The 27,068-nt window shown below is 40.0% G+C and overlaps 2 protein-coding genes and 1 non-coding gene across 3 annotated transcripts; 1 reads left to right on the top strand and 2 right to left on the bottom strand.

The window, feature by feature from the left end:
• Positions 1-1,617: 1,617 nt before the first annotated feature.
• Positions 1,618-12,347, bottom strand: LOC129105427 (inter-alpha-trypsin inhibitor heavy chain H3-like). Its single transcript, XM_054616447.1, has 20 exons — positions 12,078-12,347; positions 9,144-9,301; positions 8,956-9,060; positions 8,702-8,864; positions 8,407-8,517; positions 8,156-8,284; positions 7,898-8,014; positions 7,645-7,813; positions 6,954-7,079; positions 6,338-6,519; positions 6,039-6,224; positions 5,266-5,405; positions 4,947-5,107; positions 4,701-4,730; positions 4,398-4,565; positions 3,886-3,999; positions 3,594-3,795; positions 2,993-3,168; positions 2,776-2,887; positions 1,618-2,657 (listed from the first exon to the last, which is right to left on the bottom strand). The coding sequence occupies exons 1-20, from the start codon at positions 12,183-12,185 to the stop codon at positions 2,516-2,518; spliced, it is 2,799 nt and encodes a 932-aa protein (XP_054472422.1). The 5' UTR covers positions 12,186-12,347; the 3' UTR covers positions 1,618-2,515.
• Positions 12,348-13,363: 1,016 nt separating this feature from the next.
• LOC129105525 (inter-alpha-trypsin inhibitor heavy chain H3-like) lies at positions 13,364-21,959 on the bottom strand. The gene is given in 23 exon segments (XM_054616599.1): positions 13,364-13,787; positions 13,904-14,015; positions 14,911-15,083; positions 15,182-15,383; positions 15,547-15,660; positions 16,148-16,201; positions 16,285-16,311; positions 16,492-16,652; positions 16,869-17,008; positions 17,096-17,281; positions 18,035-18,216; positions 18,567-18,692; positions 18,809-18,977; positions 19,066-19,182; positions 19,443-19,571; positions 19,712-19,822; positions 20,032-20,194; positions 20,336-20,440; positions 20,576-20,730; positions 21,304-21,327; positions 21,548-21,577; positions 21,847-21,881; positions 21,884-21,959. Coding segments are annotated over 23 exon segments (2,730 nt in total). The 3' UTR covers positions 13,364-13,648.
• Positions 21,960-24,926: 2,967 nt separating this feature from the next.
• On the top strand, positions 24,927-24,998 carry trnae-cuc (transfer RNA glutamic acid (anticodon CUC)). The gene has a single exon. It is a non-coding gene; the product is annotated as a tRNA-Glu (tRNA).
• The last annotated feature ends 2,070 nt before the right edge of the window (positions 24,999-27,068 follow it).

Genomic DNA, 27,068 nt, shown 5'->3' with positions numbered 1-27,068 from the left:
GCTTCAGGTTAAGGATGTTCAGCTCCTGTGTTAAGTCCACTAGGAATGCAAGGTCCATAACCCACCCTGGATCATCAGGTTCAGGAACATCCATTCTGTCATCTTCCATGAATTTCTTCACTTCTGCTCTTAAGTCAAAAAATCTCTTCAGGACACTACTAAATGATGTACTTTTACTAAAGTAAAGTACATCACCATATGTTGTAAAAAGGCCCTGAACTGGCGGTGCTGTAAACTCCTGGACCTGATGTAACTGATACATCTCAGGACAGCAGACATGACATGCTGCACAGTGCCTGTTGGTGTACGATGCAGAACGATGCTGGATCTGCATTTTCCAGTCGGTCATAGACGGGCTCATCCGTGGTAATGCCCACCAGTCTGTTCGCACAGCTCCTGACATACATCCTTGGCTGTGGACACAAACTCAGCAGCTCTTCTGCTTTATCGGGGACTGTTATTGCCGACGGACAGGTGTCGGTATGTGACTGCAGACCACATTAGGCTACATTATTTTCTTACTTTTCTTTTATCTCGCCGCGTACGCATCACTTTGATTTATTTTGTCAGAGAGAGACATACGTATAATGTCCCGCTGGGCAGCAACTTAAAAAACTTTTTTTTGGAGGTGTTGTGAACGCAGCGCTGGGACGAATGTCCGCGTTTGCCTCATAGAAACGAGGCAGCCAGCCAGGCACTGAAGAAAACTCTCCATGGCAACGCTGCTGTAACTCTCCATGGCAACGCTATTGTCACTGTCACTCATTGAGAATGTTTCTCTGCTTGCATCAAGCCCGGTCGATGTCCCGCCCCCGAGAGCCATATACCCCACCGTGATTGGTAGGTTCGTTCAGCTCCGCACACAACACTGTAAAGTGCCATTCATATAAAACTCGCGGGCCGCACTAACATTAAACTTTCATATTAAGGTGGGGGCCACAAAATATCGTCTAGCGGGCCGCGAGTTTGAGACCCCTGCTTTAGATAGATTAACAATTGCATTATGATATTGCCCAAAAAGACATTTAGAAAAAAGAAAGCAACCAAAACATGAGTGTGTATTGTCATTAGGTGTGGCTAAATGAAACCTCTGCTGAAGTTGGAGTTGTGTGAAAATATGCAGGGAAATTACATGGCAACCCTTCATACTTAAAAATATTGATAAAAGAGAATCAAGAGATTTCAATAACAATATTTCACAAAGACTTTTTGACAAATCACAGTAGGTAAAGCAAAGGTTTGAATAATAACATTAACAAAAGCCTGAACTCTAGTTTCTTCAGTTTCAGGGTCCTAGTATGATACGTGCTGGCTCATGTTCACATTGTAGTGGCTTACTGGGACACTTAGAACAGAGCCATTGTTAATGTTATTAGAAACACCTGTGATTTTCTGACTCTGACACGTTAAAAAGTCTGCTGTAAAAAAGGTCAGTCTCTTTAAGCCCATGAAGTGAAGACAGGACAACTAATTAGCTAGTCAATTGAAATCACCTGTGTGGGTGTACCAACAGCATTCAGGGCCTTTAACAAAGGCTTTTTATATTAAAACACATTTGTTGCCTGTGGTTAAAAATAAAACAAAGATAAAATGTGATCTTTTTTTATTATCATTGGAGTGCCACCTTTCTTTCCTGATGTCTTCTGGGAAACAATACATATTCCTTGAAAAACAGCACCCAGATGAAATGCTTTGAATGTAGCTGTTCTGGGAGTAGGCCTAAATGTGAGTGAATAGAGGTCAAATGTGACTTAATTATGGATCGCTGAATCTGTCAATAATGATTGTTCCACTTTAAATAATTGGTAAAGGAACATTAATGAACATAATGCAAACAGCATCACAAACTGTTTCATAACTACTGGCTTGAATATTATTAAAATTTTTCTGCACCAGAAATTATTATAGTCCTACAGTACTATGTGGGTGGGTTTTTACACCAGTGTGGATGTTTCCTCCTTTTTGAGGCAACACTACAGTCACATGTATGCATAATAGTTATTGTTCACCTTCTTGAGGTGGTGAAGGGCAATATTTTTGTGAATCAATGTGCAGCTCCCAAAGCACAGAGTGAGGCAAAACACAATTGGTGCAGTTGTGGCCGAGGTCATGGGTTCACTTCAAGGTCATGTACCTTGAAGTGAACCTAAAGTGCAAATACATTAAACCAAAATATGCTGGGCTAAGCAAAATACATCCAGTGTAACTCCTGTACTGACAGGGGGCAAACATTTTTTACAGCTAAATATTTATTTGATTGCAAAGAAGTGTAGAGAAGTTAATTTGGTATGTGAAGTATGAAGACTTATATAACTCTATGAGAGCTTAATATTGGAAAGTTTTTCCTACCATATTATTTATGTTATCAGTAAATCCTTCGGCTTGCGTTTTAACTTTCACAAACCGCATATATTATCAGTTACACTGTCATTTTTGGTGAGTAATGTCAATTCATAACATCTAGAACCATACATTTTGTCAATGCATTGCCACTGAGTTTTTGAATTTTTAAGATTCAAAAAGCAGCCTTGAAAAGCCCAGAAACAATGTAGTCTGAGGCTCTTCCATCGATTAGGCCTGCTCCATCATTGTGAACAAACCAACAGGGAATACTTTCCCCATCCTTCACATCCCTGCTGAAGTCCTTCTGCCAGTGTCTGTGGAAAAGATTGTAAAAAAACAACAATGATGAAGTGTTTATATGAAAAAATAACTGCTCTTTTGCCTTGCACGCATTATGTGTATGCGTGTTTAAACTTGATGAAGCATGTGCACCTGGTCACGTTGAGTATTTGTCCCTTCACATACATGTTGGCATCCATTTTGTCCTGGACCGCACCTTGACGCAGTTCTGTTACCTCAAACCCAACACCGTGGTAGAACTGACCTGGAGGAAGACATTTTTAGATTTCTTTCAAAATAAGGATCAGCAAACCTAAAACAGCTACACAATCAATGGATCAATATATGAAACGTTCTCGCTGTTATTTACCTAGCAGACCATGAACAGAGTCAGACAGGTGGTGGCTGTCCAGGGTGTAGAAGCCCAGGTAGTCTTGATGGTCGTGGCGTCTCTTCCAAACCTTTGTGTGTCTAATGACCATAAATCTAACCGAGTGCCTTAGCGTCACTGTCAGGCTCTGGTTCTTAGTTAACCTGAAGTCCATACTGGAGAAAAAACAAAACAGTTGTGAAAAATAGCATTTTTTTGCTTTGTGATTCTCAGGAGCAATGTGGAACAAAGTGAATATTTATTTGTCAGTGTGATTTAACTATAATTGAAGAAAAATTTCCATGTAGGTTTGATGATTAAAATCAGTTTTTTTTATTTGTAGTTTTTACTGATCCAATATCTTTTTCAGTTTTTATTTAGATGGAGTTGTACCCATGTTTCCCTTTTTCTTGGTTTACTCTGGGAGTGGTATTTGGATGGTATAACAATAGAGCGTTGTGTTGTGTGTTTATTTGCAGATACTCTTAGTGTGATAAACACAACAAATGACAAACAAAATAACTATTAAATAATTGTATTATTCATTTACTTTAATACATGTTTCGTTGTCCAATAGTATTTGAAAGGCAGTGTTACTCACTTATTTTCTTTGATAGAGGCCGTATCAGACCACAGCAGCTTGACCTGCTTGCCCTCGTGGAAGACTGAGATGTCCTGAGTGCTCACCTCTAGCCTTAGCCCCAGCTTCTGGTGGATGATACCAAAGCGGCCAAAGTAGGTGTTGATATTACCATCCTGAACGACCTTCTTCTTCCCAATAATTTGTCCGTTCACCACAAAGCCTGATAATAACGACAGGTTTGAGTTTGTTTGCCATTCTCAACATTTTCTCACAAATAAAAAGTTATATTTTTAAAAAACTCAGGGCTAACCTGATTTTGGGTCTCTAACCAGGTTGAAAATGGTTCCTGGTTTGTCGTTGATGTTGAAGCACAGAGCGTCATCTCTGTCTGGCAGCTCTATCATGAAGTGAGGATCTCCGTCCACTGCAAAAGCATCATTAAAATATCATGTCGGACAGAATGCATATATAACAGTCAAACTGAAGACTGTTTATTTTGCTGATTTCTTCAGTATGAAATATTTATATACATATGTGGTAATTCAAATAACAACTAAAAAACTAACGATAAATAGAAAAAATCCCAAAATAGAATAAATATATGTCACAGTTGTCATATCATTAGATCTGATATGGCTGATAAGGCTGTATTGATTTCATTTTAGAAATAATAAAACATATGATTCCTGTTTTTAAGAGTCTGGTCTTATATGTACCAAGAAACATATTAATAGATGATTTAAGTAAAGTGACCCGAACAACAAACCCGTAAATATGTTAGAATGATGTAATAGTTAAACTTCTACTGCATTAAAGGCTAACCATCTGATCGGGAACTGCTACCACGGGAACTGCTACCACGGGAACTGCTACCACGGGAACTGCTACCACGGGAACTGCTACCACTGGAACTGCCACGGGAACTGCTACCACGGGAACTGCTACCACGGGAACTGCTACCACTGGAACTGCGACCACGGGAACTGACACCTGCCACCCGAAATAATAAAAGAATACTTTAGTAAAGCTGTTCAGCCCAAAATGAGAATAAGAAATGGAAACATTTTGTCAAATAAAGGTTAAATAAGGTATTCCACATAATTAAGTTAAAAGAGAGTGTCGTACCACTGTTTCTCTCCACTTCCTGTCGCTGGTCTGTGAAACAGGGCAACAATTAGAAAACACACAACACAAAGTTTTCTTTGGCATGTTCTACTTAATGATATAACACGTTTCTTATTATGTAACAATATGCTATACATTTGAAATAAATAATATACAGGTTTACTTTTCAGTTTAGCAGATCACTATCAACTATTTTTCCTCATCAGCTGCAAACTAAATAAACATGGCCTGTTGCATTTCCCTCACCCTCAGTCAGTTTATCAGCGATGAGAGGGCTGTCTGGTCCGTCCTCAGTTTCAGGCTTGGTGACCACCATGGAGGTAACAGGGGTGACGAAGTTGTATCGCACAGACAAGTCCAGGGCCTTGGCTGTCATAGTTTCTTTCTCTTGCTGAGTACCAATGTCACTGGGAGATTAATGAGGATTAGTTGATTGTTTTATAATGACCTATGACGCACATGATGTGCAATAAAAAGCACATCTGTCACAGTTCATGGAGAAGCCTGCTTAAAATCTCGGTGCAGGTACAGACAGAGATGGAAGACACGATTCAGAAGAACAAACCTGTTCTCCAGTAGCTGTTGGATGGTGAGGTAGGCCCAAAGACGCTCTGAGAAATTCCCAAAGATGTAATCCTGTTCTGGGTAGGTCACATCCAAGTTTACCACACTGGCCTTTCCCTGCACCTGGAAGTCCTCCTCAGGCTATAGAAAGAGGAGAAAGAGAAAAGATTAAATTACAAGTGTTATTGACAGGAGAGGGGATTCATAGTATTGTTTGATAACGAGGCTAAGAGTCTACTAAACTGTTTCAAAAGTTTACTTAATGTACACATGTTTACTATGTTCACCATCTTAGTTAAGCATTTTTATCACGCTAACATTTTACTAATCAGTACAAAGTACAGCTAAGGTTGATAGGTTTTGCAGGTATTTGGTCGTAAACTTAAGTATTGGACAAATAGGATTTTTTTACCTGATGATTAAGACTGAAAAAAGTTAAGGGATCAAGTGAGTAGGATTCATCCTCTGGGGACCAAAAAACATCCAAATTGTTCTTGTGATTTTCAGAGACCATCCCTTAAAATATGGCAGACTAAAATAGGACAATCATGGCATAGTCATTTGATCCCTACTGAAGCCTGAGATAGGACAGAAAAAACTAAAACTGCTAAAGTAATAATACCTAGACTAAGATAATCTACTTAAATTCAATGTGTTTGTACTTTCATTCTTACCATTAAATATTAAGGCACAGGAATTGTCTCACATATCTTATATTCACCAAAATAGTGTCTTTCTCATGCTTTAATTGACATATTGTTGTCCTTTTCTCACCCCCTGGGCGAACACCTCCACCAAGAAGTTATCCATGTCACTGTCCGTCAGCTGACCGGCCACCACGATCTCTGAGCCGTTAAACAACTGGCTGTAGTGGTTTTTGGTCAAGAATCCCACAGCACTCTCAGGATAACGCAGGTCTACCTCCAAGAGCAGAGGGCTGGCCACCTCCTCATAGAAACCCTGGAACAAAGACACACTCCAAATCATTCATTTACCCCTTTGGAATGTCCTTGGATGTGCAAACTCGTATCTACAAACATGCTCGGACATTATGTTTGCTGTAAATACCCAACCTTGAGTTGAATGGCTGCATCTGAACCCTCATAGATCCTGCGGGCCACTCCTTTGTTTTGTCTGCACATCACATCCAGGAAGGAGTAATCCACATCATTTCCAAATCCAAGACAGAACATAGTCATGTTCCCTCCAATAGCAGAGTGTACATTCTTCTGAATCATTTGCAGGTTGGACTCCCCTACAAGCAGGCACACAAGTGTATTGGTGAGCATGTAATGACAGCCTTGCAGTTTCAATTAGACTTAAGTTACTTAACTTACTTCTAAGGTTTTTCAAACTTTTATTTATTTTGTGTATCGAATTGCTGCTTTCTCAAAACTGGAGGGCATTCAGCACACTAAAGGTTTGTGTAAATTCACAGAAAACTTTTCAATCTTAAAAGGATGTTCTTCTTCAGGTCTTCCTTTACAAACAAAAAGAAACCAGAAAGGACAAAACCCTTTTAACTACTTTCTGACACAACTACTTATCAAAATGTTTTTGCACAGTGCAGACAACTGACCCTTTGTTTAAAATCACAGTTAGATATATGTCAAACTTGTTTTAAACTGCTGTACTTAATCTAGACATGGAGATTAAAATACTATAATCTTCCAAATTAAGACATTTTACCACTGTTCGGCATCCCATCAGTCAGTAAAATAATCATGTCGGCACTCCTCTCTGGAATGTTCTTTTCTCGTCTTTCTTTCTCCAGCATGCTCACGGCCTTCAGTACAGCGTCATTGATATTGGTGGCTGAAAGGAAACAATACAATGAGCAGATTAACATGGACTTTTCTTGAGATACATTTTCATGTAAGAAATAACTACAAGATAGTTCCTCAATGTGTTCTTCTAAGGAATAGTTCAACAACTAAGCCAGCAGGCTGTTTTCTAAGCTTAGCATAAAGACTGCAAGCATAGGGGGAACCTGGCTGGATCCAAAAGTAACAATACACCCATCAGCACCTCTAAAAAATGAATACATTGTATCTTTTTGGTTTATTAAACAAAATGAGCAAACATACAACAATTTGACTTCCTGGAGTGCTTCTGGGAACTTCCTCCTTTTTCAGACCCTGCTACAATCACATCTTACCTTCACTGCTATCAGCATTAAACTTGATTATACAGGATGTATGTATAGTAGGTTTATAATGCAGTGCAAATAGGCCTTTGACATTAAGACTGAAGTCAAATTAACCAATAAAAAGATGACATATTGTAAAATGCATGAATTCAAAGGGGGATTCTAGTCATCTGAAATAGTTAGTGCAAAGAAATATGGCAGAAAATGTGGTTTTAGTAGGTTTCCTCTTACCTCCACTGTCACTCATTTTCCTGATGTAGGAAATGGCTCCAGTCACATTTTGCTTTGTTGCTTTGGTAAGAAATTTCTTCCAGGTGGTAATTCTTTCATCAAACAGGATCAGAGCAAAGTGGTCCTCTTCGTGGAGCTCTTTCAGAATGGCTTCCAGTGCATCGCGGGTCTGCAAAGGTTCCCAAATCCACACATGAACATGTGTGTAGTAATGTATACAGTATTGGGCTTACCAACACAAAAAGTGTTATACCTGTTTGATCTTTGTTCCCCTCATTGATCCGCTCCTGTCAATCACAAACACCACATTCTTTGGGACTCTGACGAGGTCAGGTGGAGCAAAGAAGTGCACAAAGTATCCATTCACAATCTAAAGGGAAATACAGAATTTGATTAATACTAATATGGAAATATAACAAAAGGGCACAGCTGTGCTCGCCGTTAAATGGCTAGGAAATTAAACTTAAGATCAGAAGTAAAATACTAAGCAAAGTCTTTGCTTGTCGCTGACCTGAAGTTCCCCAATGCTCTCTTTTCGTTTCACATCGTACTTAACGATGAAATCTCCATCAATTATGGTGCCTTCACATCCTGGACATTTCCTCTGCTGCTCCAGTGTTGGTGAGAAAGAGATTTGTGCCTAAGAAAAAAAAAAGAGATTAATTTCAGTTGACATTATAGGACACATTATCTATGCTTACAAAACCATAACGTTCTTATTAGTCTATAAACAGCCGAATAGAAATCTTTCTAACCCTTTACCTTTGTGTCTGTGACAGTTTTCTCCACCAGGGGAAGCAGATCATTGGAGAGGAAGGTTGCAGTGGCCTCAACAAAAGCAATGCCCTGGGGCTCATAGATCTTTGTCACAATCTGTCCACACACACACACACACACACACACACAAGTTATCACTGAGGCAGATCAAGTGTGCAGTCATTTTCAAGTCTCATAAATGTTGACACAAATTCCTCCTAACACTGGACATGCAGTTTTTCAGCTGCTCCTGAACAGTATGTCATTATTTAGAAAACTAACTGAGGAAACCTTGTCCCACCTGAAACTCCTGCACCGGTTGTTTGGGTTTAACTCGAGTCAGAATCTCATACTGGCCCAGTTTCCTCTGAAGGAGCTCCTCGTAGGTCAGAATGAAAGTCACGTTACTTTTGGCTGCGATGTTGACAGACACTAAAAACGTCTCCATCGTCCTTCCAGAAGCTCTGTAATAACATCCATGTATAACTTTATGTTGTTCACACCACCACCAACACAGGCTCAGGGCCCTCTGTAACATCTTTCAGTCCGACTCACTTGACCAGTCCAGCAGTCTTTCCAGAGGAAACAGCCTTCTCATACTGTTTCTTGGCTTTCTCTTTCTCCTTCACCTCCCCAACATACATCTCACCATCAATTTCCCTGTGAGGAACAAAGACACTTGTCAAAAGGCAAAGAAAGACAGGATCAATTCTAACAGTAAAAAGTACTTTATTCTAACTGACATGCTGAAGTTCACGATGAAGGCCGTCTTGGGGAGCTCCACTTCGAAGAAGATTTCCTGGGAGGAGTTTGCTTTGTTCAGAGCCTTGGAGGTCATGACAGTGTGAACGAATCGAGACGTCACCGTGCAGTCCACTTTCACGCTGTACACCTCCACCATCTGAGAGGATGGACAGTGTCACATTCTGCCTCATGCAGTTACCAATTTCCCACCAGTCCCTGTCACCTGACCTTTCCCTTCTCAGCCTAGATCATTGAAGTCACAATGTTCTAAACCTGTACCTGTCCGTCTGCTTCATTCATGTTTCCCTGACCCTAATTTGATTCTATACAGACTTGCCCCTCATGCCAGTAAACCTCTGGCTGATGTATTTTCATCACCGAAACTTTCCTGTCGGTCTGGTCTGTCTACTTTCTCCTCCCCTTGTTGATAGAAAGAGGAAAACTTGACATGCTTGTTGAGGAGTCAATAATAAATCATACCCACAAAAAACCAAAACCCAGAGAGGTCAGAGTAATGCAAGCACAATGCTAGTTGAAACTTTTAGAGAAAGGAATAAAGCACAGATCGACAAACCATTTCCAGCAGGTTTATTATCTCCAGGAAAAGCAAAGAGAAGAGAGAAATAAATGGCAAAGGAACCCTGCAGGGGCAAGAGCGGAACAAGAGACATCTGGAGGCAATGAGGATTTATAGAAAATGTGGTCTTCATTTTGAAAACGGTAACAATACCACTACTGTGAGATAGAAGCTACCACTCATCTTGTGTGTATTGAATTGTAATATCCAGGTTTTACAATTAATTTCCCAGTAATGCACTAACATGAATGTAGAAATGCCTTGTTGTTAAAACAGATTTTCATTTGAAAAGACTTTATAGTTTTAAACAATATCAAGAATATGCAGTTTATTTTCAGCAGGATGGAAAGGAACATCTGCATGGTACTTTATACTTCTGTTAGAAACTATTTTAATTTTGAGTACCATTATTAACCTGGGGCCCAAAGCTTCTTTGGTCTCCTGGAACACAACATAGCATGATTGCACGGTTATTGAGAAAGGAACAGCAGGATATGAGAGATGTGCACCAAATGAATAACAATTGCCTTCACTAAACTTGATGTTTCCCCGAATGTTTCCAATTAGTTACACCGAGGCATGATAGACACAGATTTTCAAACAAGTTTGTACAAACACTGCATCAGTAGTCCCTTTCTGAAGCATCAATGCTTTTGGGATGACCAATAAACTCCTTTGTTTTTAAGCAGATTTCGCAAGAAAGGTGTGGCCCAAGAATCAGACAAATAAATTGCGACAGGCATGGGAACAGAGATTTGGATGTAAAGGTCACACGGTAATTAAGCTGGAATAAACAGGTAGTGGCAAGAAGGCTGGTTGCAACATGAATACACTGATGGACTGTGTAGGCATGTATGTGGGCAAGAGTCAGAAAAACTCCATGTGGGCCACTAGTGAAGTTGTGAGTCATGACAAAGTCTGAAACTACAGGACATTGTTAGGTAAAGAGACTGAAGCGTAGGTAGTTTGGAGGCCACAAGTAGAAAGGAGGGAGATGAGAGCACAAGCATCACAACGACACACCCTTCTTGCTCCTTCTTGGTAAAAATGCATTATTTCTTGCAGCTGTAGTGCATTCTGGTCTATTGAGCCTATAAGGGCAGTAAAAAAAAAAAGCTGGTGTCCCTGCCTCTTCTTTAATGGATTTCTAATTGTGATATTGTTGATTAAATCATTTTTAAGCCTCACCGATGACTTTTTAAACACGAGAATTTAGAAAGTGGGCCTGTGATGCATTTTCAATAGTATGAAAGGAGCCAATAACGCTCTTCTTCCCTCATTGACTCTTTGTTTTAGCATGCTCACGTTACATAGTGGCATCTAGTGGCCGTGGTCATCAGCTTTGTTAGTAAAACAAGAAAAACACCTTTATCGATCCCTTTGTTGCAGGATTATTATTATCACTATAGTGCTCAGTTACTGTAGCCTATAACTTGGGATATTTCTGGTCTAATAATGTCTATATTTATTTATCTACATACCGGTAGTTGCCTATTCCAGTTTCTCGCTCTGCAAAGTCCTGCGAGTTGTGTGCAGCCGTCACTTTTTGCTCATGAGCACAATGAAGAAAAGTATAAAAATACCATAAGTCTCAAAAATCTAAAAAACCTTAGATAAATACGTTATTTTTACGTAGAACGTGACCGCTGCACGCACGTGGGAGGAGAGCACCAAGTCATGCAGTAATAATTTGAAAGATTAGGCCCACTAATGAAGCTGCTGTGATGACCAAGGCCACTAGAGGTCGCTGAACAATGTGAGCATGTCAAATTAAAGGGCCAATTATTGTCTTCTCTCATAATATAGTGCATCACAGGATCACAGTCTGTACTTTCATGTTTAAATACAGGACGAAAAAAAATTGTTTCACCAACTTAATGGAAGGAAACCTTATTTACGTGCACTTCTCTCATACGTTCATAATGGGCCACAGTCAGTCTGACATCACTGATGAACCTGGTTATTACCTTCTTCTTCTTCAGAGCAGCATGCGCATGCACACAGTGGAGAAACAGTACCAATAAAATATGAGGTAAAAACAAATTAAGATTCGTTTATTTATTATAACTATTAAAATACCGATTTCAAGACAAAAACAAAGATACAAACAGTTAATTTTTTTTAAAGCCTACAAAACCCCATACAAAACAAAAAAAAACATATATAATGAAAAGACACGCTCAGCACGTCACTTGCGTGCCAATTAATCAACAATTTCCATTACATTTGAATCCACTCTTAAAACTGAACTTTCAGGGTCTTATAAACTGTTTATGGACTGATCGCTGGCTGACCATGGGGGAAAAAACAAAACAGACCTGTGTTTACATTTAAATGCTGCACGTGTGTTAAATACCTGTGTCAGAGCATTCCTGCCAGGATCGAGCAGAGCTCCCCACACCTGAGCTGGAAGCCAGATGCAGACACAAATCCACAGCAGCATGACTCTCCACGGCGCAGGCATGGCTGGGGAAAACAGAAGCGCCTCTTTCCCCGGGATGGCTGAATACGAGTGTGGAGGGAATTCGAGGCATGTGGGGACCAAGTCTTCGGTCTTCCCGTAAGGATTTTACTCCACCCACACTCACCCGGAGGAGGGACCTTCTGCATATCCTGTTTTTGTTTGAGTTAGTGTTTCCCGTAAATAAATAGGCAGCAGGAGATTTTCTGCAACATACAATTATGCTTTCAAGAATTTTTTGGCTGATTTCAGGATTTACCGTGTTTGTGAAAGAAGAACAGCATGACAGTTGACATGTGTGTGTGTGTGTGTGTGTGCACTCTGAATACAATGGAATTCATTTTGAATTTATTTGCTGCACCACTGATTCTTAAATTGGAAATAAACTCTTCCATGAAAAAATAGCAATTATAATCAGTGGAGAGAATGTGTGATTATATGTTAGTTAATAACTTAGTGTCATTATTTTTTCTGAATTATAATTTCACATCATTTTTATGGGCCCCCCTCCATCATGGGCCCCTGTCCTTTACCCCATTTTCAGCGCCCCTGCTTCTGCATATCCTTTTTTGTTTAGTTAGTGAAGTAAATAAATAGGCAGCAGGAGATTTTCTTCAACTACAATTATGCTCCCCTAGTCAAGAATTGTTTATGGCTGATTTCAGGATTTACCCGTAAAATGGTTGTGTGTGTTGGGTGTGTGTGTGTGTGTTTGTGTGTGTGTGTGTGTGTGTGTGTGTGTATGTGTTTAGCCTAGTACATGTGTTTACTGTATGCTTTAAGGTCACGTAAATCTCGGGGTTTTGTCTTTCAGGAATGTTTTTATTTCTTCTCCACATGCTGAGATGTTAATAAGTTTGATTATATCAACTTAATGCACTTATTGCACTCGTATTAGTTGTTGCACTTACTATATTAGTATCAGTTCGCTGCACTTATTGAATTCGTATTCGTTTACTGCACTTATCCTATTCGTAGTGGTTTGTAGCACTTGTTATATTCGTATTAGTCTGTTGCAATTATTGTTTTCGTAGTAATTTGCCTCTGCACTGTCATCATACAATGGTTTTTGAAGTAGCAAGCTTTTACACATTCTCAAACATTTACTATCTTTTCTGTTGTGCTAGACAATGTTGGGAACAATGAACCACTGAGATGAAATGACAAAGTCACGCCACGAGTCCAACTCAAAGATCTGAGTCCCATTTATTTTAGTACAAGTTATTCTGCTCACCCTCAGATGGTCTCACTGTTTTTGGAATGGTGTTACTGACCATTTCATATTTCCAGCAACTTAACTGATAGGAACTGTGAAATCATCAATACAATGCTGTGAATAAAGCCTGTTTGCCCTTCGGTACAAGATATCAGAGCATTCGTGGTGTAAGTACAGGCAGATTTGAATATTTATTCTATGAATTTAAGTTAATTATTTCTGTGTTAGACATGGATGTGTAACCTGTTTCTTAAACAGTTTTAAAAAGGCCGGACACAACATAGTCTGTTGTGTCTCCATCGATGAGGCCTGTTCCATTACTGTGAATGAACCAGCAGGGAACATTTTCTCCTCTCTTCACATCCCTCCTGAAGTCTCTCTGCCAACCTCTGTGAACCGAGACAGAAACGACATACAGACCATTTATTCATTTAGGACACTCATTGCATGCAAACTCTCCCATACTGAGATGGGACACACTTATCTGTATATGTAGGTAGTATACCTGGTCACATTGAGCTCCTGTCCTTTCACATACATGGTGGCGTCCGGTTTCTCTGGGACTTCACCTGGACGCAGGTCTGACACCTCATATTCAACCCCGTGGTAGAACTGACCTGGAGGACGACCCACCATTTAAAGTAAATATAATTTGAAATCAAATCATTCTGGCCCTGTAATTCTCCACCAGTAATTGCCAACTGCAGTAAAATAATTTGAGCATTATTAGATCTGTTATACTGTAACGTCAAAAAGATTGAAGTATCCCTCTATTAATACTGTAGGACCATTAGAGTTGAGAGCAGCAAGCTGTTAATATTGATTGATATAATCATAACCTTATAAAGTTATGACAATCATCAGCAAAAAGTTCCCATCTACACATCCAGCAGACACAAATCAACATTCTCATTCATTTGGAGTCTTGTTTCTTGCCAACTGAAACATGTAAGTTCAATATTAACTCTCATTTTACCTCTGTTTCTGTTTCTACAAATACCTGAGGGAAATAGATGGCTCTTTTTCTGAGCAGGTAGTGTACAATGTTTCTTTTAGAGCTTTTACACTGAAAACAGCTCCCTACTGCATCTGAAAACGACGCTATGAGAGCAGTCAGAGTGAACCAAAACAGTAAAGTCAAAACCAAACAGCAAAACAGGGTAAAACTCACTATACAGCTCTGTAACCCAGAGGGGAGCTGCAGATTCAGATTGCAGATAAGAACAGTGAAAGCACTGTTCTTATTTAATATTTTTCCTAAGTGGGTACATGATGAGGGGGACTTCCTGCCTGAGCTGACACTGCAATGTGCAACTGTCAAATTTCCATGACTGTGACTACATATACTATTTACAAAGTGAACTATGAAATCAAGTACTAAGAGAGTTAAATCAGGCCAATCCCTGAACAAGGTAGCATATATAGAGGCAATCCATCCACAGAATACAGAGATGGAATCCATATCACTTGTTTTGACCTGCTATTCAATTTTAAATGTGTGTCATGTTGTACCTAGCAGGCCGTGAACAGAAGGGGACAGGAGGTGGCTGTCCAGGGTGTAGAAACCCAGGTAGTCCTGGTGGTACGGGTGCTTCGCCCAAACTTTGTGTAGTACGATGACAAACTTGACAGAATCCTTTAGAGTTACTGTTAGGCTGCGATCCTTGGTCAAGACAAGATCCACACTGGAGGAGAAATAAGGGTAGGGAGATGACAACTATTCCTCATGAACTGAAATTTTAGTTTTCACATGTATTGAGACAGCTCTCTTTGACTTCCTTACTTGGGTCCTTTGACAGAAGTTGTATTAGACCACAACAGTAGGACCTGTCTGCCGTCCTGGAGCACTGAGATGTCCTGAGTGCTCACCTCCAGCCTCACCCCCAGTGGCCGGTGGACGATGCCAAAACGCCAAAAGTAGGTGTTAATTTTACCATCAGGAGCAATCTTCTTGTCTCCGATGATCTGGCCATTGACCAAAATACCTAAGGAAACAATGTGGGATTCAGTCACTGTTTAACTGCCCGGTATGATTTACTAGCACATATATATGAGACGTGTCCAAAAAAACAGTCTACAAGGAATATACATGTGTAGTGAAAAGCCCAGGGGTAAGAAAGTAAGAAAGTGAATGATAATCAGGCTGACCTTGTGTTGGGTCTCTGACCAGGTTTAAAATGGTTCCTGGTTTCTCGTTGATATTGAAACACAGTGCATCGCCTCTGTCAGGGAGCTCTATGATGAAATGAGGATCTCCATCCACTGTGGGTGACACCAGAAGAATGACAGTTGCAAACAACACTAAGAGTCTACAGTCATGCTATCTGCTCTGTGAGGCTGTACTAACAGTCACAGTGGGGCTTCTAGCTAAAATTCAGCATGTTAGCAAACATCAGCATGATAATATTTGGACAATTAGCAAGTGTAATGTTTATCATGGCCACTGTTTTAGTTTAACATGTTAGCATGCGCTTAACAGAAAATATAGTTGAATTTGATGGGAATGTCATTAGTTTTGCAGGTGTTTGGTCATAAACTAAGATATTGGATCTATCACGTAGATGTTGAGATATACCACTGCATAGGTAAAGATTTTGACCTGCTGATGGCGCTAATTGAAAAGTCAGGGATCACCAAAGTCATTAGGACCAAGAACGCCTGCACTAAATTTCTTGGCAATTTATCTAATTAATGTCGTGATGGATTGATAGACCAACTGACAAACCACCATTGCTTAAAGTGTACTTACCAAAATATGTGGGTTGATGCGAGTGAGTATACATAGGGGGTACATATTGATGTGCTAGAAAAAGGAACAGTAAAATTAAAATTGAATGCAAAGCAGTGATTTTTAATGCTATATGGTAAAAACAACAACTGTCTTACACACTCTCTCTGCCTGTTGTCTTTGCTCTGTCAAAAAAAAGAGATGGGCAAGTTGAGTAAATAATATGTTGAAAACATGAATAAAATAGTCAGTGCTGGTGGTGAATGTATCACAGTATTGCTTTTCAGAAAAAAAGCTTGACAGCAGCCATTATCAGGAAAGCCTGCCCAGTTATTACATTTGAAACCCTCTCTTCCCTCCCTCACCCTCAGTCAGTTTATCAGCAATGAAAGGGCTGTCTGGTCCATCCTCAGTATCAGGCTTGGTGACCACCATGGAGGTGAGTGGGGTCACAAAGTTGTAGTGCAGAGACATGTCCAGGGCCTTGGCTGTGGCGTTGGCTTTCTCGTCTGGGGCACCACTCTTGCTGCAAAAAAGAAAAAATACTGAAGTTGCCTCTTATGACACTAACATTCAGAAAACCAGCACGGAATCTATAAATTGATATTACAAGATCAATCATGGACCCCCAGACAATTTGCCCCAAAAGTATCATTAACAAAGATGGTCATGCGACCAATAGGAAACAAAGATATCAGGTGAATCCAAGTATAAGCTTGAGTGAAATTACTGAATAACAGACCTCTTCTCCAGTAGCTGCTGGATGGTGAGGTACGCCCATAGACGCTCTGTGAAATCCCCAAAGATGTACTCCTCATCTCGGTATATCACGCCCCAGTCCTCAGTACTGACCCGGCCCTTCACCTTGAATTCCTCCTCAAACTATAACGGAGAGTCCAAAGTAATAAATACGCGTATTCTCTCGCACTCAGCACTGTCTTTAAATTTCTGCCATTTCCTTCTCCTCACCCCCTGGGCGAACACCTCCACCATAAAGTTGTTCAGGTCATTGTCCATCAGCCGACCAGCCACCACAATCTCTGAGCCGTTAAACAACCGAGGGTAGTGGTTGGTAGTCAGGGAGTCTACTGCATTGCCAGTATAACGCAGGTCCACCTCTGAAAGTAGAGGACTGGCCACCTCCTCATAGAAACCCTGGAACAAATGCATACACACATTGAATTACATGTGTGTAAAAATGTTCTATCTAACTAGTTTTTATTTGATTTGTTCCTAAAATAGTATTTACACAATTGTAGATGAATGTGACGTTATAGAGTGCTGCAGGGATCACATTTTTTTATAGGCCAACCCCTGAAGTTAGCATCCCACTGGTTCCCTTGACAATAGGTTGCAGAAAAAAAGCTCTGTGGCAAACCCAAGTTTATGATTCTTACATGTTTTGTTCAGTAAGATAATCTTCACAAATGAACACAGCTTTCTTTTATTTTTGAAGGATAAATACAAGTAGCCGAAGTAAAAAGCTAACGTTAGCCTATAGGGGAACTACACCACAGTCGCATGAGTGCGAGAATAAATATCTTGGCTGTGAAGGAGGATCAGTCGATGTGATAGTGTTTAGTATTCCCATTTAGCCACTTGTTAGCAACCGCCTTTTTTTAAGACACGGAAAAGCTTCAAAAGGGTTATTTACTGACGTGTTTTATATCGTAGAACAAAACATTAAAATATCCTAAGCTTGTGTTAACCACAGACTTGATTTGTGGGCATCTCACCAAAAACCCATCAAAAAAACATTACCATCGAGACGAAGTACCAGGAAGTGCAAAATAATTACTCATTTTCGGGTTTTAGGACTCATTCCTGCAGCACTCTATATACATTAGCTGGTATTAATTTAATCGTAAGAATTGGCTGAAAAATGTATTCATAGCCTAGAGGCTCCACCTGAAGTTGAATGGCTGCATCTGAACCCTCAAAAATTCTGCGGGCCACTCCCTTGTTTTGTTTGCTCATCACATCAAGAAAGGAGTACTCCACATCATTTCCAAATCCAAGACAGAACAGAGACATGTTCCCTCCAATAGCAGAGTGTACATTCTTCTGAATCACTTGCAGGTTGGACTCCCCTACAAGCAGGCACACAAGTGTATTGGTGAGCATGTAATGACAGCCTTGCAGTTTCAATTAGACTTAAGTTACTTAACTTACTTCTAAGTCAAACTTTTATTTATTTTGTGTATCGAATTGCTGCTTTCTCAAAACTGGAGGGCATTCAGCACACTAAAGGTTTGTGTAAATTCACAGAAAACTTTTCAATCTTAAAAGGATGTTCTTCTTCAGGTCTTCCTTTACAAACAAAAAGAAACCAGAAAGGACAAAACCCTTTTAACTACTTTCTGACACAACTACTTATCAAATATGCCCTCACACAAATATACAGTGGGCCCCACAGAATGTACACACTGTGCATGCTCACCAGTATTTGGCATTCCATCAGTCAGTAAAATAACCATATCGATGCTCCCCTCTGGAAGCTTGTTCTCCTGCCTGTCGTTGACCAGCATGCTCACGCCTCTCAACAGTGCACTATTGATATCGGTTGCTTGAAGGAAAATAGACAACAAATCATAAAATGTTTAGTTCTGAGAATGTATTTCTATCAGTTAGGGAGTTAAGATGACATTTAGCATAAAAGTTGTATCACTTGTTTTTATTAACCTCCTCTGTCGTTTATCCTTCTGACGTAATCCATGCCTTCAGCCACGTTTTCCTTGGTTGCTTTGGTGAGTGATTCCCTCCAAGTATTGATACTTGAATCAAACGGGATGAGGGCGAAGTAGTCCTCCTCGTGGAGATCTTTGAGTATGGCCAGCAATGCCTCTCGTGTCTGCAAGCAGTATCAAGGTCAAAGGTCAAAATGTGTGCATGCGGGCCTCAATAAATGGAGACACATTAACTGTCGGACCGTCCCTCACCTGTGCCATCTTTGTTCCCATCATTGATCCGCTCCTGTCAATCACAAACACCACATTCTTTGGCACTCTGACGAGGGCCAGTGGAGCAAAGAAGTGCACAAAGTATCCGTTCACCATCTAAAGAGATGAGAATCAATGAAGAGCAGTAATGTACACGAAATAATGAAAAGGCAAACACAGCAAGAATGTTCTACCTCAAAAAGGTTGTTGATTCATTTCATTCTGTTGGGCAATCTAATCATAGATTTGTTAATTTTATTATACAACTTACCATCCAGAAAAAAAAGCATTGCAGTGATCCTGCATAGTTTCACAAGTGAAACCTGATTCAAACGTGTATTCATCAAACAGATACTGAGTTTTTGTTGACAGCTCACCTGAACGTCCCCGAGGCGCTCTGCTCGCTTCACATCATACTTGATGACAAAATCTCCGTCAATGAGCGTTCCATCACAATCTGGACACCTCCTCTGATCCTCCATAGTTGGTGAGAAAGAAATGTGTGCCTGACAAAGGGATAAAGACATGACTAGTTTAGCTTACTCTTGTTTCTGGGCTTAATCATTTTATTGAATGTGGAGAAAAAGAAGTGAGGATCTGAAGAGCAGATCAGAGACAACTTCTTAAAGGCCTGTTGTATCAAGACCTTGTGGTCGGTGACAGTTTTCTCCACCAGGGGGAGCAGTTCATTGGAGAGGAAGGTTGCGTGGGCATCCACATAAGCAATGCCCTGAGGCTCATAGATGTTTGTCACAATCTGTATCCGCACACACACACGCACACACACACACACACACACACACACACACACACACACACACACACACACACACACACACACACACACACACACACACACACACACACACACACACACAGAGAGAGAAAGAGATCATATGTAAGGTTAACTACTCATTCAGAATTTCTTAAATGACCAAGAGAGCTTTGAACATGAACATTGATCACCTGAAACTCCTGCACCGGTTGTTTGGGTTTAACTCGAGTCAGAATCTCATACTGGCCCAGTTTCCTCTGAAGGAGCTCCTCGTAGGTCAGAATAAAGGTCACGTTACCTTTGGCTGCGATGTTGACAGACACTGAAAACTTCTCCATCTTCCTTCCAGAAGCTCTGTAATGAAACACAGACACCAGTGACAGCCTTGAATGTTCAAATGATCTGCCCCAATTCAGTAAAAGTTAAGATACAGTATTCTTTCTTCAATGCTTATATTGTACTGTGTTTATGTATTTTTCATCTGGACCCACTCACTTGACCAGTCCAGCAGTCTTTCCAGAGGAAACAGCCTTCTCATACTGTTTCTTGGCTTTCTCTTTCTCCTTCACCTCCCCAACATATATCTCACCATCAATTTCCCTGTGAGGAACAAACATGAGGAACTAACTAATTAACTGTATGAGAAATCTCATCTTTAGAGGACGGCTGTAACACACAAATGGTCATAATGCAAGCAGGAATATGGACAGAGCGGAAAGCAGATCGGAGACTGACATGCTGAAGTTGACGATGAAGGCCGTCTTTGGCAGCTCCATTTCGAAGAAGATTTCCTGGGAGGAGTTTGCTTTGTTCAGAGCCTTGGAGGTCATGACGGTGTGAGCGAATCGAGACGTCACCGTGCAGTCCACTTTCACGCTGTACACCTCCACCTGAGACAGAAGGAGAGGGAGAAATTGAAACACTAGTAAAAGCCTCCTACCACAAGCACTTCAAATAGAGCATTTTTTATCCAATGAAGCACTGTAAGATCTGCTCTTTTCATGTTGTTTCAAATTGAACTGCACTTTGGTCCAGTCCACAGCATGCTGCCCTGATTGCTGCCAAAGAAAACTATATAATGACTTTTTTTTTTGTAAAGGACATTATGTCACTGATTCCACATTGGGAGTGTTGTGTGAGACGGATTGGGTGACTCAACCTTGGTTCTGTACCCTTTAGCCAAGGAAAATGTTGTAATCTGAATAAAAACTAAACTCATTTTCGGTCAGTTTAGTTATTCTCAATCATTTTACTGATAGTATTTTTATCTGTATCAGCCTGCCAGAGAAAGACCTATATATTGATTAATAGAGTTTTTAATTCTTCTCCTATCTTTTTCTGTCCTATTCTGTTAATGAGCTGATGTATACCATTGCCCTTATAGGATAAATAAAGTTGCATTGATTTGAATATTTTTCATCACTATTATCATCAATAGAGATAAAAACTGATTATTTTCTTACCGTGGCCTCATTTGTACTTCTTTTCTGTAACAAAGACAAACACAAGTGAGATTCTTCTTGGAGTTGGAAAAATCAAGAGTGCGCAAATCTGAGACATTTGATTCATGCTACCTAATTATATGAATTATCAATACAGCCTTATTCAATTTAGCTCAAGGGTTATAATGTACAAACAGGATGATGCAAGTTCAGCACAACTTTTTCAACATAATATTAAAGGTCTGTAAATGTTTCTGAAAAGTACCTGAAGGGATTTGACAGCTTCTCTTGTGTCCTGAAATGCAAATACAGCAGGATGATGCCAAGATAAACATAACCAACTAAAAAATAAAACAACATTCTGTTTCGCACATAAACAGACAAAGAGGAGAAGTTAGAAGGCATTACATGATGGTAAAACCAAGACGGATTTAAATTGCAACCTAGTTAGTGTAAAAGAGATTACTCCTTAAAAAAAAAGTTTACATGTAACAATCTGGGGAAAAGAATACTTTTGCTATAAAACAATGTGGTTTCCAAATGAAGATCAGTGTGTGAAGTTACCTGCAGAGCTTCACGATCCCCTGAGATGACCAGAGCCCCCGAGCCAGGCCGGGCAGCCAGAGGCAGGCGCTGCCCCACAGCAGCAGCAGTCCAACACCCTGTAGTCCAGACATGATCAAACTTCCACTGAACAGTGTCTGCCTTTGCTGCTTGCTGCTGAGAAAAAAGCTCTCTGCCCAGGGGGAGGGATGAAATGTGTGTTTGTGTGTATATTGGCCTTGAGTATTGACCAACAGGCCTGAGCTCAATGTGCAGGAGGCCATCTGGTGCAAACTTTGGTGAAACCATCTGTGCTCAGGCTGAAACATGTCTGAATGTTGGTTGAACTGACACTGAACTGAAACTTAACAAGACATTTGGCAACATGACAAGTACCAAGTGCGTTAGCATTAGTATATATTAGTAATAAGAAAAATGATTTAGTGTAGGGAAATACAAACACAGTAGAATACGTCACAGCAGTCAGTTCAAATTGTAACTAGATATCTGTGTTGCTGTATCTGTATTTACAATACATGTTGTCCATATGTTTAAATAGCTCCGTCAGTTACTACAAGATATAGGTTTATACACGTATCACAATGTCTTTTGCTGTGTACAGCTGTTTTTGACCTTTGCTGTACTCTCTCGCTCAACTTTCCCTGCTTTACTCATGGTGGGCAAACAGAAGAGCACTGTAAGAAAATCAGACAGAATCTTGTGTATGTTTTTTAAGTTAAACTATCCCCCCAAAAAATTAAACTCATTGGTTTTAGATTCGGCCAACAGCCACAGTGCATGTAGATGAATCAGACCATTGTGAAGTGACACTGGGACAAATAAACTTGACTACAGAGCGTCTTTGAAAGGAAATCTGTGCAATGCTGAAGACACTGACTTCACTTTAACAGACAGATTTTGGCTGCATGTTTATGACACTTTGAACCTTTTGAGCAAACATGTTTATTTAAGATAGTTTACTTAACGCTGTTTGATGAGTCATCTTCATCAGTTGGCACTGCATTTGGCATGCAATGTTAAAAGGGTTCAAGACCTGCACTGGGCACAAAATGCACCACTATTTTTTAACCTTAACAATCTGCAGCATGGATGTCATAATAAAGTGTTGATATATTCAGAGCTCCTCTCACAACAGAGCAGAGCAGCTGATTTGGAGCTTTGTTGTTAACCAGATTGCTTGGAGTATTGGTTTAACGATTTAACTGTCGAAGCCAGTTGTGGATTAACCCACAAGGGACCCCAGGGGGCAAAGATATCCTTTGTGGTAACTTGATTAAGTTACACTTAAATTGGTACAATGCACCATGTAAGTATACTATAAACTGAAACAATAAAGGCCTTTGTGTTTCCTTAAGGCCCCTATCATTTGAGTTTATACCATGGTTTAAGAAGTGCCGACAGTAATAACAAACTAATCCAAACCAGTAATAACAAATTGTTGGTCAACTTGGGTAGAGGTGCTAACTTTGTTTGAGTTTAAGGTTCAAGCTCACCTACACTAACCATAAAACTAAGATGAATATTCCATTTTAATCAACCCATTTGTATTTTTGTGTATATGAATGCAAACAGCTGCTATGTGCTCTTATGGCTTATTGTGCTTGTAGTCATAATTTAGCATGTTACAGCACACTCATGCATCAAAATAGAGATCTTCAAGTTGACAAGTTTACTTGATGGGGTTTACCATTTATATAGAAATTACCCTGTTTTTGTAGTCAACTACCAATAATTCAACTTTAAATTTGAATACAGGGGGAAATCATTTATTTAAGAAAAATGGTCAGTTAAAAAAAAAAGAACAAATAATCAAAGAATCTTTGTCAGCACGGATAATAAATCTCACAGCTCGTTTACAGTTCATCATCCACATTACAATCCAATCCATAACAAATGTCAGTAGCACTGTGCAATTTACAAAGTAACTTAACTGCTTACTTAAAAGTAATATCAACATAATATACTGGCATACAATTATACAATGTATCTTCATTAAAAAACATGTTTGCATCCATATAATGCAGCATCATAATTGACTCAGTTCTTTTCTTTAATCCTGCACTGTGTCTACTTGCTGAACACACTGGCTCCAGGAGCTTTGGCAGCAGCAGGCTCACCCAGAGCCGTCTCTGTCCCCGTCCTCACACCGCTGAACACAGACGGAGCCACTTTGCCCATACGTTCTGAAAGCAGAGGGAGACACACATTTAAAAATGCTGTGATTTATCAGTTAGTTTGCATACAAGTACATGTAAACTACATCTTCTCTCAAGTCACATTCAAAAAGCAAGTTTGATTTAATAATCTGCACACATTGAATGTTGGCTGCTAATAGTGATTGACCAAACTGACCAAACACACACACACACACACACACACACACACACACACACACACACACACACACACACACACACACACACACAAGTAAACACTATTTGTGTGGATGGGTGAAGTTTAGAGGGTAAAGTGCAGCAGGGGTGAGGGGGATGGTTTTAGCTTCTGTCAACAAGAGTACATTGCTTAATTAAGGCAGCTGCAGATTTATCAATAAGTTAATCAATAAATGATAAAAAATATAATAGCCTAGCATAGGAAGAATGAACTAGTCAGCTACTGGATTATGTGTTGAAACGCTGCAATATGCCTGCTTTGTTTCCAGCTAAATTTGTCTTAACAATTCGGCAAAACCCCCAACAGGCATTACAGCATCAACACAGCAGTCAGCAACTATAAATCCCCCCTGGCTTAGTCAAATATTCAGCTGATATCTAAGCTGCACAGTATTTAGACAGTGTCACATATCTGTGTCTCTAAAATGGTCCTACTTGTAAAAATTAAAAGTATTTGAAGCAACTTCAATCAAACATTAAGGTAAATGTGTCTGTCAAATAAATGTAAGTGGAGCAGTAGGGTAGAAGTAGGCTAGAACTGAAGCTACATGTGCTACATCCGTTAACGGTGGAAAAGTCCAATAAACTCCAACAGTCATTTCTCGATGAAAACGTCTAAAGTACTTCTCACTACTTTCCTTTCCTTCTCCTATTTTAAAATTTGGACTTTGTCAAAATCTAGCGCCGTCCCTGGTGGTCTAGTGGTTAGGATTCGGCGCTCTCACCGCCGCGGCCCGGGTTCGATTCCCGGTCAGGGAACGCTTTTTATGACTTATGACTATGTCATAATGTGTAATATATCGTAAGTAGATATGCTGTTACCAAAGCTTATACTCGAAACTAAACATGCCAGTTTTACCTCATGTTAGGTTAAAGGATGATAAATTACTTATATAAAAAAAAAAGGGTGAAAGATGAATTAATACATTAATTTGTTCCTACATTTCTATACACTTCACATTTATTTATTCATTTAATGATGCATTTAAGTATTTATATGCGTATTAATTTCGTCTTTTATTTATTTATTTTACTTTTTACTTACATTTGACATGGTGTTATGCCACATGTCTTGTTTTTCACTGTCACAACATTTAGAAAAAGGCTTTACTCACCACACTCCACCATGACCTCATAGGTCTTACTCTTGACCTCGCCCTTCAGTCCCAGTTTACTGCGTGCTCCTTTCAGGTCCTCCACCTTCATTGGGGGACGCTTCTTCTTCTTCATCTCGGCTGGCTGGAGTGAATAACAAAGAGGGGAAGGTTATGATTGTTCAGGGTGAAAAGCAGAAGAGAAGAGGGTCTGTCTTCACACTATAAGCACTATGTTCAATTCCTGTAAATATCCAAACACCGTATTTAAGCTAACTTACCTGTGACATGGTGATTGAAGTTGGTGTATTAATTCCACAGACTCCTCTTTCCAGTGAGATAGATTCCCTGGTTGTTTTTCTAGTGTGTCTCTTTGTCTCCCAGCAAGCCTGACATTATATATAGTCCTGGTCCAGACCCAGTGAGTCAGTCAGGCCCCCTACCCTGTGTCCCACTCTGCCTGTTGTCAGTGTGTATTATTAGGTGTGACGTGAGGGTCTCCCATCTCTAACGATAAGCTTACAGGCTAACAGCTGATAATTCAGGACACAACACAAGGGACTGTTTGCCTCCTTTCCTCCCCGCCCCCCGCTACGCCCCTGGCAGAAATACCCTCTTTTTTAAATGTTGTTGTGGGACTTGTCCACAACACCACCTCCCTGGAGCTTCAGTTGTTGGGACTCTAACTGCCCATTGATACAACTTGATTCAAGCCTAATGAAAGGACTTTATGTGACTTGTAAAAATGTTGTTTCAAGTTAACACATGATCCAAAAAATGAGGGCCGAACCACCAAGAGAGCTAAGAGAACTATCCAGCTGTCTTGTTTGAGTTACATGAGGGCCATCAATGCTTTTCTAATTTGATTCCGTCCTGGCCCCACAGTGGTGGAATGAACTCCCCACTGACGTCAGACAGCAGAGTCGCTGCCCATCTTTCGGCGCAGGCTGAAAACTCACCTCTTCAAGAAGTACTACCCTGAGCCTTCCTCGTAGCACTTATTGCATTCGTATTAGTTTGTTGCACTTATTGTTTTCGTAGTAATTTGCCTCTGCACTATACTTTTGCTCTGGTTTATGCTTTTAGATGCTTGTTTAAGAAAGGAGATGCACTTATGACTTCTGGTGACTAGTAGTTCTCTTGAATACCTATGTTGAATACACTTATTGTAAGTCGCTTTGGATAAAAGCGTCTGCTAAATGACTGTAATGTAATGTAATGTAATTCCAGCTCAGCTGTGGAACCCGAGTAGCTTTCGTCACATTTGCATAAAAATTACACCTTTAGCTAAATCTACAGCACCAACAGCAATTATGCAAACATGTTGTTTTGCTCAATTTGAAATATATCATCATTCTGTTTTCATAACTATTTTACTACATTACATAATGTACGTGACAGATTTAGTTTGAGCCACATTGAGTTTTTTACAAATTTGATTCGAGTAAAGCAGATAGTTTAGGCAATACTGAGCAGTCAAAACACCTGGCATCATAATTTGAAACTGAGGTTATACTGTTAACTGTGTGATGATGGAAGAACTGACTCACTATTTTAAATGACAAACTGGGCGACGCAGAGAGAATCTGAAGGATACATTCAAGAAGCGTCACAGACCCAGGAAAGTCCTTCAATCTGAGAGTATGGCCTCCGTACTGACACAGACTTAAAAACTAAGAATAATGAAAAAAGGCAAAGACACACAATCTCACACCTCATGTTTATGTGATTATTT

The sequence above is a fragment of the Anoplopoma fimbria genome, chromosome 17, assembly GCF_027596085.1.
Source record: "Anoplopoma fimbria isolate UVic2021 breed Golden Eagle Sablefish chromosome 17, Afim_UVic_2022, whole genome shotgun sequence".
NCBI classification, from domain to species: Eukaryota; Metazoa; Chordata; class Actinopteri; order Perciformes; family Anoplopomatidae; genus Anoplopoma; species Anoplopoma fimbria.
Note: the sequence above shows the minus strand (reverse complement) of the source record. Positions and strands in the feature narration are given on the sequence as shown.